Here is a 15,657-nt window from a genome sequence, read left to right on the forward strand (position 1 = left end):
TCCTGGCTGTTGCTGTGCAGCTTTCTATAATTAATACAGTTTAAAAATTTGGTGATGCAGAATCAGGGGGTGTAATCTGTATTCAAGTCCAAAAAAGACATGCATATCACCAAAATAATTGGGTTTTATTGTTACCAAAAATTGTTTCGGGAAATTATACTCCTGTCTCTGAATGTAAAACAGAATCCAGCATGAGACAGACAATAACCCAGACGGGTTTTGCTGCCAACACACAGAATCTGCACAAGTGTAAGGGCTGGCCGATTGCTTAGGTAGAGTGGTTTGGAGAGCGGCAGGAGCACGTTTGGAAAGTGATGGCGCAAGGATAAATGGTTAGGACCACCTTTTAAAATACATGTCCTAGCCAGCTGAGACCATCCACATGTTTAATGGTACACTGGAACTGCACCTCTAGGAAAGCTAATGGCAAGCTGGCCGGTTTCTCCTCTCTTTGTGTCTATCACACACTCACTTTGATGATGTCAACCTGCTTTATTCAGCTGCTTACCAAGGGGGTCATTCAAAACGCTCTGTGTAACTCAGCCTGTTTAACTGAACTGATTCTATAAATGCCAGTAAAAGCAGATAATGCTACTTACCTGGCCATCACTAGACAACAGTGTGACGTTACAAACATCCCTACCTAAAATCAGCCAAACTTCTGCATGTGATGGGCACTGCTTGTTTAACACCTATCATCCAGGCCAGTGGGGAAGGAATGCCAATTTTATCATGAGGACACTGGTCCTCTCTGTCACACCTGATGCTAGGAGCCATCGTTATTTAATGACAGTGTAATATATACACATGGAAGAAGGGCAGCGTGGCGCACTGCCTTCTATTTGTGCACCGTCTAGGCAGGCCTGTGGCACTAACTTACCTAAACCCACAGGGAAATTAGCAGAGGGAGGCTGTGTGTGAATAGTAACAATTAAAACAAAAATAAATCAGCCAACCAAAACCTAGAGATAAAACCCACAGACCACTCACACAAAGGAACCCATCTGGTCATGTACCAGATGCTGCTTGGTGGTATTGAATCCAGCTGGGGTCAGCAGTCCCCGGGGAGGCTGCTGCTCAGCGAGCACATCTCGGAGCTCTACCTCCCAGAGGGAGACCTCACTTCTGTCCCTCCCTCCTTGTTCTCTTCCTTCACAGAGTGACAGCACAGAGTAAGAGGGAAAGCAGGGGGAGCCTAATGCCACAACCAACCGAGCTGCAAGCAGTGCCAGGACAGCTAACATCTCCCCCGCTTGCTTCACCCCATGCAGCTCTCATCCAGAGCTGCCCAAACACAATGGTGAACATGGACAGCGATCTGCTGTGCAAGCTAAGAAAGCATTTCCAGCCTCTGAGCCTTGCCTCCCCTCCCAGCACACTCTGCATTCCCTAAAATATCCCCCTCCCAGACTCTTTTGTCTTCGAAGCCCTTGCAACCCTTTTGCTCCCATGTGTGACAACAGGAGCCAGCCCTTAGCTTCTGGCCTGACAGGGTGGAAGGGCTGGGCGGGCGTGGAGGCGTGCTTGCATGCCAGAGAGCGAGCAAGTATGAATAGGGCCAGCTGGCCACTCTCGTGCCCCATCATTTCCATCTGATATTCCCTGCTCATTGTCATTTTGCAGGCCACATTCACTAGCACAAAAAGACTAGGGAGCAAGCAAATGCACGAATACTTAAAGGGAAAAGCTTTATTTCTTATTTTCTTAGATCATAGTGGACTGTAAAACAACAGGGAACAATGAGCTCAACCTTTAATAAGCTTGTTTTCTTTCCTTTTTTTTTTTTTTTTTTGCCAGTCAAGCTTCCTTTCTTTTGTATAATTCAAAACAGAACAAACAACCAGGAAATTTTTCTCACAAAAACATGCTTTTTAATAAAAAAGAGAATAATGTTTATTGAGAGGGATTGTTTTCTGGATATGTACAATAGTAATGCAGGAGAATTATGCTAACAGAAAATGCCAAACATCATGACTTGACTTCTGAAGTGTGAATGGTCCAAAAAGCAATGTCCTTAGAGCAACGTCTAAGTCAACAGGAACAAGTGAACAGTGTTTTTATTTTTATTTTTTTTACAACAAATTACCAGCCATTATGACTGAAGACCTGACACATAATAACCTGCAGTGAGATGTACAGAAATCCATAAGACAACATAGAATTTACACAAGAAGGTAACTATTTGTGTAATAATTTCCTCCAGAAAATGGAAGCATGTTCTAGGCAGATAATTTGGGAAAAAAAAATACAGAAAAAGAAAAAAAAAAAAGGAAAAAAAGAAATAAACAAAAAATGCTAACATTGGATATCCTCAGTTCACAGTGAATGCCAGTCTTCCTGGGTCCAAACGCTACCAGTTTCCCCTACCTGCATCCTTTCTGCCTACCCACAATTAATCCCTTTATTACCCAAAATTACTTATACCCGAACCTTCCTGTGCTATTTCCTCTTCGCTGCAGCTCTTGTCTACATGCACTTTACACAAAAGAAATACAAACTTAGACATATCCTCAAGTGAAAGAAACATACACCTTCCCGGCATGAACAGCATTAATCACAGCTAATCATTTCAGCACTAAGTAATGCCACACAAAACATCATACAAACCCTGTTAATCAAACTCAGTAGCAATAACTCTGGGGGAGGGGAGAAGATGGAGATTAATAATTGCCACCAGTTAAATCTCCTGTGTTGCAGTGCTTTGAAGTGATTTCTTCCACTGCCTAACTTCACGACTTATTTATATTTTCTTACCCAGAAACAGTGAAAGGTATCGGTAAGTGTTAAGAGGTTGGTTTTATCCCTCACTTCTGCTGTGACCTTCCCAGAGAGGACGCAATGTAAAATTCAAGACCATATTTTCCTTCAATTGTTACTCCTATTTTCTTGATAAACTCAGCTCAGCCCGGGTTGTGCACTCCCAACTGCCAGACGCAATCCACTGTGGGGCTCTGTTCCACCTCTATCAATCTTTACAAACAGCCTTCTCAAATCAACTTCACCCAAGGGTTAACGTGCCTGTCCTAACCCAAAGCATGCAGTCATTAACAGTGACCCTGCTTGAGGTGTGGGAAGGCGATGCTGTGCTCCCATCAGCTGTGTTTTCGATAGCATACTCCCGTGAGAATCACTTCAGCTCTTAAAAGGGGAATAGTTTCCATGGGCCAAATCACAATGTCAACAAAAACACAAACTATGATTTGTCTACCTGCCTTCTACCCACCAGGACATATATTTCTATTTCTCAGCAGTGTGTTCCCTGCAGTATCTCCTAAAATGAACAGTGGCTCCAGCAATTTCTGCATCTTCAGGCTTTCTCCTGTTTTTGACAAATGTTACCTTATTTCATATATATCCTTTTCCATAAGCATTCTTAGGAGAGGACCATGATGTTTAATTTTATTTTGAAAATTATGCCATAGTTTCAGCAGATTTGCTGGCTTCTGTGCTGGAAGGAGTTTATGTCTCCCTGAGGTCCAGTAAATCTATGAGGTTCAGCTTTTGTACCTTTTAAACTTCCTACCTAAAGACAAATGCAGTGGTCAAAATCAACTTCTTACTCTGTGTGGACCAGCTAAAGAGCTGGAGCTAACGAATGGATTTAGAAGAGGAAGCGGGGCTGGGGATGTATTTCACACATCAATACATCAATATAAGGTATAATATTTTTGCACTTAGAACTGCATGTCCTCTCCTACTGTCAAAGCAGTGTCCAGCAGAAGGAGCCATGAGGAACTCTGCATCTTGGTGCCAACACTGGTGAACTGCTTGACACGAGCCAGCCCACATGGGGAGCAGCACGCTGCCACAACACCATGTAACACGACATAATGTTTGTTTACTCATACCATCAATTCTTGGAATGAGTGGCTTGAGGAAGCCTGAAAACAAGCATGGCCTCATTTACTGGAAGGCAATTCCCCCAAACTGCTGTTCAGTTTCATAAGCACTGAAGGTGCTGAACAAGGGCTAGTTGATGCTTTGTAGGATAGAAGTCCACAAGGACCAAAGCCAATTGTAGTATTTAAACAGGAGAAATTTGACGAAAATTGCTCTTACATATACAACTTCTAGAAAATTATCCTTCTGAGAGATTAAAAAGGAGTGCAAAAGAATTAGCGTGTGTTGGAATTGCTAAGAGCAGGGGAAAATTGGGTTAGAGGAACCAACCCTTGCTGAAGTGAGGTCAGGTTTGGCTTCTGTAATCTAGGCAGCAATTGCCTCTTTGTATGACCGAGCAAAGGTAAAACAGCAGAAACTGCAGCTGCTCTGGTCAAATGTGTTCAGAGAACTTCAGTGATTAGTCTAGATGGCACCAAATTATAATACCACAGTGCATATTGATAAGAAATGCTATGGAGAAATTGTTTGATTCTGTGCTCTTTTAAACTTCAGATAATCTGCAGGCTACATCTTGAATTTCTTGCTCCGTCTTTTATGAATGCTAAAAGAGACAGCTTCTGAGTAGGAGCTACGGGATTTAGCTTCTGATTATTGACCTGACCACATCTAATATACCTATTAAGTATAACCATCCCCTGAAGGCAAACATACCCAGATGAAGAAAACATGGAACAAAGGTATATGAAAGTGGAGGCAATATTGAATTAAAAAATGGGAATTCATCACCCTCCCTGATTTTTTATCTTCAAATGGACACGTTTAAATTTCACAAGGAAACTTCTTATTTTTGAAAAAAAAAAAATACTATTTTGTGACACTATCTATTTGACTGAAATTCCAAGCAGAAAATACATTAAAAATATTTAAATATTTCTGAGAGATTGTGAAAATTTAAAACTTTTTAAGCCTTATTCAGTATCAAACTAAATTTTAAATTCCCTCTGGGGAACAGAAACTTCATGTTTTAGCTTGTACCAGTCAAACTAGCGCTAAACAGATAAAATAGGAACTTGCAATTCCCTCCCCCCAAAAAGATGTTGGTAATTCAGCAGAGACATATTCCTGACCACAGTTTGTTTGTTTTTTTTTCCCAGAACAGGAGGCTGTAATTATAAAACAAACAAACAAACAAAACCACCGAGGAAAAAAAAAATCTTTTATGAGAAAGTGGATGACTGTAGAATATGGAAAAAATGACCTTCCAAACTGAAAGGAGAAGCTGAAAGAGCCATTAATTGAAATGTCATATGAAGAATGGAGCTGGTAAGAAAAAGCAAATATTTAACGATGAGAAATATTTAACAAGTCACTGGATTAATTTCTCTGCCAAGTTCATCAGAATCAACTATACTTCTATTTGATGTCATGGACATCAGGTAGAACCTGAATAACCTCACTGCTATAAAACAGCCTTGGGGGGCCCCTTTAGCTCAGATGAATTTATCCAGAACAGATTTAATGCAGAAGTTCTGTCAGTGTATGTGTATTTTTCAATGAGGTAGATCCACATCATTGTTGAAGACAAACAATCGCATTTTATGAAAGAAAGTTATAATTGCTGTACAAATATCTGCTCATTCTTCCATCTTTTACTGCTTGATCTGATGGAGTTTCTTGTCCTAACAGAATCCAGCTCTTCTATTTCAACAAATCCCAGTGCTAAGTATGAGACACTCATGTCACTTGACATACCCAATTTTATGTCCCTTCAGTGAGCTCTTCTGAGTTTTGGTCTTCTTCACTGGTTTCTCACCATCTCCCTTCCATCGTGATTAAGCCAAAAAAAAAATAAAATTAGGATTATATTGAGATTTCAAGGTGATTCCTTCTCTGTTTTCTTTGTTTCCAGCCTAATTACATAGGCTTAGCAAGTAGTTTATATTTTCATGTTTTCAAACTACCAACAAACTGTAGCATTCCTCAAATTAAAACAGCCTCATTTTTAAAAGTTTGGGTCTTACTGGAATACAACTTCATTAAAAGAAAATGGGCTGGAAATAGGTCTCCAGACAGAGCTACAAATGCTTTAAAATAATTAAGAATTCCTGTTCCTCCCAATTCTTCCTAATGATGAAGTAGAAATTAAAGAGTTGAATAGGAAGTGGCAGTGCCCCGGTGGCAATGGATAGATGGTTCCTGCAGACTGCTCAGAACCTCTCTCCCCATTCCCCTGAAGACAGCGAGGATAATGAGTGAAAAGTTGGTGAAACAAGGTCTGTGCTCCTTGTTCCTCACCATACCACTACACAGACACGGGTGCAGGACCACTGCACAGTGGTGGATGTCACTGTCTGCACTGGTACCCCCACCCTTAATTATGATTATTTCCACTGAAAGGCTCATCTTCGTTGCCTCTTTCATTGAATTAGTTTGTGGAATTAATACCTATGTTATGTTAAATAGCTTAGAACATTAGCCATATATTTCAGTTCAGAATTATTTTTGTCTTTCTGTGTACTACTTTTAAGGAGGAACATAAGACACGATAATCAGGTTATTTAACATGGCAGTGTATACACACTATTAGGGAATAATACTAATGACAACGTCTGTTCTATTACGTTCAATGAAAAAGATGATTTGTAAATGTTTATGGTAGCCCATGATTTAATTTAAACATAACTGAATTGGTTAAATTCACAATCTAAACTGTAGGTCATCTGTATGTACATCCTGTATTTGGACAGTTCCTATATTATTGGTATATTGATAAAATCAATGTGTTAAAATACTACATAATGTCCAGTTTGTCGGCTGAGCACTCAACACATGGCATTTTAGTGGTCAGAAAGGGAGAAAGTGAAACAATTTGCATACTTCAGTTCTGTAGCAAATGACTGCACTGACAAGGTCACCATGCTAAATTGACATCATCCACACCACATCCAATTTCTAAAAATCTTCCAATATTTGCATGGTGATGCCTGTAAAACCTCATTAAGTGTCAGACTCTTAGGGTTTTTTCCCTCTTGCCTGTTTAATAAGCAATTTATTTTTTTAATTAAGAATTCAGTATGCTTTTAATTTATACAGGAAAGAAAGCTTGAGTGCTCTGTGTTGTTTGTGGTAACATGGCTAGCTGTATAAAATGGCATTTCTTCCTCCACTATATCCATAATTGCATTTCCAAAGGTAACCCTCATTGAATCAGATAACTAGCAATTTCTTTTGTAATCAGAAGCTAATTAGGTTGTTGTTTACAGTACAAGTGATCAACAGCTTTTATTCTGGATCACACAGTGTCAAAGCTCTAATAATTTGTATTAAATGTAATAGAGACACCATAATCAAACCAAATGTATAAAATCTTCAAAAAGGTATGCACTATACTGGGAGGTTATTAAAATTCCTGATACTGCTTAAAATGTTTAATGTGCTGAATACAAATGATATTTTAAAGAAAGCTTTGTGGATCAAAGATGGATTTAATAATTGTAATGTTTATGAATTTGTTTTGAAAATATTTTAATTGGATAATGTCAGACTTTTGAATTATAACACTATGCTCATTACCATTTCAATAGGTTATACTATCAGTTCCTTTTGACATAAAATAATTTGATTTATTTTTTTAAAATCATGAATCTCATAATCTTTTTTCTGTTGTCACTAGTTTTCAATAATTTGATTAGCTTCCACAAGAAGAGCAACAGGAACCACATGGGCTTTGCTGGTAATGATATGCTATATATTCTTCAAAAGCAGCTCTGATGCCTTTGAAAGTAATTTGCAGTTTCTTATCAGCACAGAATTAAAAAGTAATATTGTCTAATTTGTTATGTTCAGTGGCACATGGCATCCTAGAATTCTATCACATACACAGTGCTTTGAAACCTATATTATGTGACCATAATCAAGAGTACATAAGTGAATTTTAGAATTTCTGAAAGTGTTTATTATTAGCTAAGAAAAAGCTCAAAAGATGAACTTGTCAATAGGTTTAATAATCTCATAGTAAGATGTGTACTTTGCATACTCTCAAACTTCATTGCAGTTTATAAAACAGTAATTTGTACCTTATAGTTGTATTGCAAATAACTGATCCAGACATTTCAAAGCAGGCCTGTGCATAATTGTGTGAGTCTCAATGTAAATATGAAAATTCAACATGATGAACTCTTTGCTTGGTCACGTTATCTCCTACTTCCAGGAAAAACAAAATCTGATTACTGTTGATCATTTAGATATAACTGCTTGTAACAGTCACCAAGCCATCACAGTAAGGTATAAGGACAGCCGTAAGGAGAAATGTTGCCTATTTGATGACACTTAAAGCTTTAAAGAATCCCTTCTAAATACCACAGAAAACCAGCAGCCAGCAGTGGCTGTCAACGTCACTGAATGAAAACCAAAGTGTTCAAATCTTGCATACCGGCAATATTGGCATCCAAACCATTACAATGTTTAAGGAATAGGTCTTGCAAACAGTTCATCATGCCAGCAATCCCATGGGCTGCAGTAAGAACTACTATGATGAGAAAAGCCTGTCACATGGGTGAGTGTGCATGATGCTGCCTTGTAATTGGATCAACCGTCCTTCCGTGTTGGTTTTAGCCATCTCAGAGATGAAACTCAGTTATCGTACCACTGCATCTTTTCCCTCTACAATGTTGTGATAAGAGAAGTAAGGCATGAAGTTCCTGTAACTTTCTGAGCTGACACTATCAGCTATGTATAAACAGATAGTGCTGTTTTAGTAGAGCAAATAAATTGTGTATCTTTTTTTATTAAGAAAAATATAATAACTGGACTATAGTATCACAACAGAAGCAGAGAAGACCAGCAGCTGTATAGCTGAACTCCTGTAGCAAAACTTGTTTCTACTGCTCATCCATGAATTTAAAGAAATATATGTTTATGAAGCTTTCACAATGGCTGCTTCTTGTTAATTTATAGAATCTTCACCCTTGTTAAGGCTAGATGATTATAATTAAAAGATAAATGTACTGTTAGAAAGTTCTATGCCACACTCTATTTTTATGAGAATTTAACTGAAAGACATACATTATACCTGTATGTGAATTATAATGGCTTCTCAGCAGGGAATGCAGAATCACTTACAGTACATAAACATTTAAAGAGGAAAATGCTAATACACTGAAAGAGTTTAACATCAGTAGCAATTTATCAAATGAGGAAGTTTCATAAAGTCCACTCTCTGGGAGAACATTCACCGTTAGACAAAAGCCTGGCATCCTTGATAGTCTGAAGTTCAATCAATTTGAAAACCAAAACTATTCAATGAGATAAATAGGATCTTAAGAAAAACTGCCATCCTCCTTCTTGGGTAAAGGCTAGAATTAACGTAATTATTAAAATAATCCAACCAGCTTGCTTTACAGGCAAATTTACACACTGTCTCTTTAAAACACTGCATGCCCAAAAGCCTTTTGGGTTTGGAATGTAGCACTGCACCAAGTATTTCACAAAGCCTCTAAATATCACAAGAAGCTTTTTTAGAGAGAAAAAAAAATTTCCAGCTGACTGAAACTGTTCTAGCAGGAGTGCCTCAGCTTAGCCCCCAGACCTGGAATTCCAGATAAACAACAGAGGACAGGAAACAGATTTTTTTTTTTTTTTTACACGTCCTTTTGTAATGCAGCTACAAGACGACTGATGAGCTTAGGAACAAACAGAGTGAGAGTGCAATTGTCATCAGAATGAGAGGTGTGCTTGCGTAGAAGCTTGTAGGAAGAGCAAATGAATTCTCTGAAGATATGTGACTGGTGGAGACTCCTGCTGTGTTGTCTTTCCCAATAGCATTCTGCAAAACACAACACTTTCCTTGGTCACCATTACACATTTCCATTGCAAAATATTCAAATCTATGTCATGAAATTCATCAGTTCATGTCCCACCCTCCACAGTTACCTATATATCACAGTCACAGATTGAAATATCTAAAAAGCATAAAAACAGAAGTGAAATGACAACATTATAAAGTTAAAGGATAAAAATATCATGAATGTATAGCACCAGCACAGCATGACTCAAAAAAAAAAAAAAAGGAATAACGTAGTAAAAAAAAACAAGTGGTTCCATGTGTAAAACTTGCCCTTGTTAAACATGGCCGTTTGCTTTAGCCATCTGTGTTTATGCCAGTTTACTAAAAAAATAAAATAAAAATAAAAAATAATAATAATTAAATAAATAATAAAAAAAAACACACACAAAAATGCAGGACCCCCAGTGAAACTGCAAGTTCTGCATAGTCAACAGAACAACTTTGATAACAAGTTACTCCTGGAGGCCAATAGATAAAATCTAATCCATGGGATCAGAAAAGATTGAGGTTTCTAGCTTATTACATTTTTTCTTTCTTAATTTCTCTTCCCCTCATTGTGGCATTATTTACATGCCTTGTATCTTTGCTACCAATAATAAAGCAGTAGGCATAGGCAAGTATAGATTGCCAGATTAGAGTGAACTGTTTAAGTAGGAAGTGTAATGAATATTTTTAATTGCTTATCATCCTCAGTTAAAAAAAGTAAAAATAAAATGCATGTATAATCACAGAATCGAAACAATTTAGACTGGAAGGCCATTAAGGTCATTAAATCCAATCACTCCAAGTAAAGGTGCTCATACCCTGCCTACTCTGGGTTTGAAAACATTCCGGGATGTAGCTTCTTCAGAGGGATCAAGCCTCCCCCATACTGAAAAGCCAATCAGCCAAGGTACAAGCTAGAACTATGCAGAAGTGCAAATACCAAGAATGAGTATAGAGCATCAGTTCCCACAGAAACTAATAATTACAAAGCCAGGGAGCAACTCTTGGACAGATCTTCATGCCACTCACCCTCCCTTTGCTATCATCTGATAGGATTCTCACTGTCTGGAAGTCCTTGAGCTACAAACTGTTGGATGTACTAGGAGGCACTGAGGGAATTATCACAATATGCTTTCTCTCATCTTATATTCAACCCTTATCTGTGTTTTGGAAACTGTCACAGGATGTGGGTTAAGGTGGACCAGCAAATCTGATGGCAAGCTACAGTTACACAGGCCTTCCTGTGAAAGGTCTTTAGCCAGCATGCGATGCCAGCACATCCATTAACTTTCCTGCATACTGTTAACATAGCCTTGGTTCTTCACATGTCATTAAACTTTATTCTAGTATCTACTGGAAATTCTTAACAGAACCTAAAGATTTAGAACCGGGCTACAGAACTGCCATTGTCTGGAAACACTGTAAAACTTGGATCAGCAAAGGAGAACCTAAAATATATGGTCACATCCACTTGGTGCCTTATACTACTAAAATTGGTCTTGCTGTACAGTTGGTGTTTCACATTGTAAAAATTAATTTATGTACTTCACTAATTATTAAGCATCCTGAGAGACTCAGTCCAAAGGATATGGACCGACAGACATGGAAACCAAAGTAATGTTCAGGTCTGAAAGGGGCCTTGGAGGTCAGGCTCAGAGTAGTCAAACAGCACTGGAAGGTTATTTCTCTTGGTGCTACCAGTCTGTCTTCTGATGAGAACATCAATTCAGGCCCAAAATTGTTCATTTTTTTTTAGTGATGGAATGATGTCCAGCATGTTTCTCTGTATTTGTTAAAAGCCTTATCATCTCATGTTCCTACAGATTATTAACTAATTATACATGCTAGGTACAATGTTAATTACCATGGGATTTGCCTAAACATGTACAGCTATTAAAATACAAAGTCAGCAGAAGCCACTTTGAGCCCAGTTCTGGATTTCTGAGTAAGATCAATCTTTAATACTTTACAGTATCCAAACATAATCATGCAAACAAGAATATACTGTAGGGTAAGCCCATTATAATCTTGGAAGTCGTTGAGAATTTTATATTAGGGGACACACCCATGGCTATGAAACATACAGGATCTGCACACTTACCTCATTAAGACAGAGCTCTGTATCTACAGATTCATTGGATTTCCGCTTCTTCTGTGCCTACGAACAAATGCAAAATTTATTCCCTGTACATTTACACATAGAGCAGCACAAAACAATTAGATACATTCACAGGGGTTGTCATACTCCTATGATTTTGACAGTGATTTGCACATGATTAGCGATTACATTTTAAAAATGTAACTTCATGTTTTCCAATGACATTCACACTCTGATTTGAATTTACAACAAAACTTTAAACAGTCAGCTAAGGGTACTCAGTAATTACAATGCTGAGTGCCACCAGCTGCAAAGAACATGTTATGTTCTGTGGCCCCTTAAAAACGATGCTGGATGTTCATGAGAAGAAATTAAATACGACAGTTAAAAAGCACCATAAAAAAGCACTGTATAATAACAAAAAATCTACTATATTTCTGTTTTAGGAAAATACACAAGCAGCAGTATTTCATCCTTGAGAACGTATGTACTTTCTCTGTGTACTATTGCCAGAACATGAACATAGTTTTAAAATATTGCATGGCTGCTGCAGAGCACGCTACAAACAGAACATTTAATGTCTTTTAATGTATATACCTGAAAGCTAAATTGAGCTGTTTGTTTATATTATGCTCACAATTATACATGGCATATTATTAAATGCATGAAAATTACTGATGATCAAAGCCTAAAGAAATGAATTTATCTTCATCCACGTCTTACAGTGAGCATCCATCCACTATGTGCTTTCCGCAGTGACTGAAGCAAGAAACATCTGAGGTGGCAGCATCACACAAAATGAAAGCAATAGCGTGCACTCTGTTTAGCATCACAAGGTGCTTAATATTTCCATTGCTCAAGTGAACACGACTGGGCTGGGAGTTTTCTACTTTTCTATAATAGTAATAGCAATCCCCATGGTGCCGAAGATGTTTTTACTTAATGGTGCTGTGGTTGATTTAAGTACTCCAGTAATCTCAATATCATTTCTTTCTTTGTATTCTCAGAAACATAAACAGCACTCTTTTACAGGAGCTTCCAGTGTTAAACGTACAATCAAATCTTGTAACAGAAGACTTGGATTTACACAACAAAAACTACTGACTGCACTGGGCACATCTGACACTTCCACCTGGAAGTTTCCATGGGATTACCAATTTATTTGCTGCACAAAATGAAGACCTGAATCTCACTGTGTTGCATGCATTTTACACTTCAGCATCCTACCAGTTTTGTCAGAGCTGGTTTGAATTAGAGATGATGCGAGGAAGTGCTAAGCATTCTATTTTATACCTTACAAAAGTTCAGTTCCACGTATGGCCATTTTATTTTGTATCTGAGAGTCATTGATGCTGCCTATGGGAAACAAACTGTTCTTCAACCTAATTACTGAATTTAGAATCCAAATGGAGGAACTGAACTTCTCATTAAGAAGAACATTTTCATGATACTTTTTTATTTATAAATAAATATATTAGAGACAATTAAAAACAGCTGGGATTTAAATGAGAGCTTAGCTATAGAAAGATCGCATATTGTATATATGTTGGCAGTTTTAAAATATATGATAAAATAATAGCTCAATTAATTAATAAAAACCCTCCATGAAATCTCTCTCTTACATTCCCTTTCTTCTAATTACTACCATTAAAGTGGTTATGGTAAGCATATATTTAACTATCTAAATGGAAAAAGAAATGCCTTGAAGTAAACTTACTGCAAGAAGCAGCAACACAGCGAAGCCGTCCTGCTGTGTTTGCAGTGGTGGTGGTTTCCACACAAATTAGGAAACTTTCTTTATTGGCAACTGGGTAGATTTCAGCTCTTAACTGACTGGCCCAAGGAAGATGGGCAAAGAAGAGGAAACTGGACTTCAGTCCTGATTTTCTCATATCCTAAACACACACTGCATTGAAATGTAAGACTCCAAAGGAGTCTCAAAGGAGGCATAAGTAGATGTTCAGATCTTAACTGTACAAACTACAAGGACAATAAAAGCTGCCTATTTCCTACTTGGCCCTTTAGTGGTAAATTGTGTTGTCCACAGAAGGGTACCTCTGTTGGAAATATTGTTCTTTGCTGCATAGGCCTGTTCTGGATTTGTGACACTGTGCTAACTACAAGGGTACCCTTGTTAGTTGGTTCCAACACTGAAGTTAAGAGTTTTTGTTCCTTCAGTACTGTGTTCCTCAAACAACAAAGGAGATAAACCACCTTTATTTTGTTTATATGCAGTAAAATCTTCCTTTGTTTCATTCTGCTAGATAAAGTACAGAAGCTGAAACATATTTACTATTGAGGACACAGTTTTAAGGGTAAAATCAACAGCTAGAAACAAAATCAACATGAGAAAAAAAAAGAAAAGAAAAAAAAAGGCTTTTCAATCACTTTGATCAATATTCCATAGCTTTAGTTTGGAAGGTAGTACTTCTCTGTATCCATGCATGTACTTAGTATAGTTATTCTAACATCAACAACACTTATTCACTAGCAATTTCTGTTACAAAGTTCTTCCTTAGAATTGAGAAGTAATTTTAATAGTCAGGCAGGCTTTTCTCCTATCAAAACAGAAAGAACAATATCTTCCATTTAAAAATACAGCAAAAATGTAGCCTTTTTTGGGGGGGAAAGACAGAGGGAAAGAAAAAATATCACTTTGAGGATGAGACGAGACATTATATGCCAAGTTTCAAATTGGAAGAGTACATTTTTACTGTTGAGTTATAAACCTGTAAAAACGGGTTATAATGGAAATGCTGGCATAGGCTGCACTCCTGTAATACAGCAGTGCATCACTAAATCACAAGTAACAGCAAGAAAACCCTACGTGTTGAAGAGTGCTATAGAAAGCATATGTCCTGTAATTACAACCTAAGGGGAAAATTCTTCCTGCCTCTCTACAAAGGGCTCTACATGTAGCAGAGCTGCTGTATTTGTTCTGTGTTGAGAGAATGCCCAATCTGAAGCAAAAAATCAGGAGTTGGATGTTATGCTGATTGCCTTGGTGGAAATATACCCAAATGGGTAGACATGCATTTGAATTATGAAGGATATTCTCAGCCACTGGATATTTACTCTACAACATCTTCCATTATCCTAAAAAATTAAACAATAGAAATGTGTGCCCATCGTGTACAGCTGCAAACTATTCTCACAGGGAGTATCTATGCCATCAACAAATTTGGGAAATGAGAACTGTTCATTATGCAAGACTCTAAAGATTCACCGCCAAACCCCCATCTCGGGTCCCCTGTGTGCCTAACATACGGGCAAAGAGGGTATCTTGAAATGTGCTGGAAACACCTAATTCCACAGGAGTAAAATATCACACACAAATGCCAAGTAAGTCTGTGTTCAATCTTACATTTATTTTTATTTTTTATAAAGCTCTTATTTGCTGACAAGAAAATCTACAGGAATTTCATCATTAAACAGAAGACAAGCAGAGTTGGGCTGGTAAAAATAATAATATATGTATATATATATTTTACATATATATATACATAAAACTGTGAAAGAAAAGCAGCTTAAAGTAACTGGTTAAACATATGGAAAGTGGTACGAATCTCTTCCACTAAGGTAAAATAGCATTTGCTAATGACATATTCAGCTGTGACATACCTCTAACTGTAAAATGAAGTTATGCAAGATGAGCTGACACTCACCCTGGCTTTGCAGGGAACTATAATTCAGTAATGTGGGCTACTCCAACAAATCTGCCCCCATACTGCCAACAATCTTGCACTCACTTAAGCTCTTATATTCAGCAAAAATGAACATCTGCTTTTACAGAGAATCTTATCACTGCTGTAGCACAAGCAACAGATGATATTTAGAGAGAATCGTATTCACGCACCTCATGATGAGCTCTGCACAACACTGTACA

The 15,657-nt window shown here is 37.7% G+C and overlaps 1 protein-coding gene across 6 annotated transcripts in view; it reads right to left on the reverse strand.

The window, feature by feature from the left end:
- Window positions 1-1,670: 1,670 nt before the first annotated feature.
- Window positions 1,671-15,657, reverse strand: part of GFRA1 (GDNF family receptor alpha 1) — a 260,122-nt gene continuing 246,135 nt past the window's right edge. For all 6 annotated transcript variants that reach the window (XM_068688820.1, XM_068688819.1, XM_068688816.1 and 3 more), the window contains 2 exons: window positions 11,775-11,831; window positions 1,671-9,667 (listed from right to left, as the gene is read on the reverse strand). In XM_068688820.1, coding sequence (XP_068544921.1) covers window positions 9,506-9,667; window positions 11,775-11,831 — 219 coding nt within the window. In that variant the 3' untranslated portion in view covers window positions 1,671-9,505. The remainder of the gene's footprint in view (window positions 9,668-11,774; window positions 11,832-15,657) is intronic.

This window comes from Anas acuta, chromosome 7 (assembly GCF_963932015.1).
Source record: "Anas acuta chromosome 7, bAnaAcu1.1, whole genome shotgun sequence".
Taxonomy (NCBI): Eukaryota; Metazoa; Chordata; class Aves; order Anseriformes; family Anatidae; genus Anas; species Anas acuta.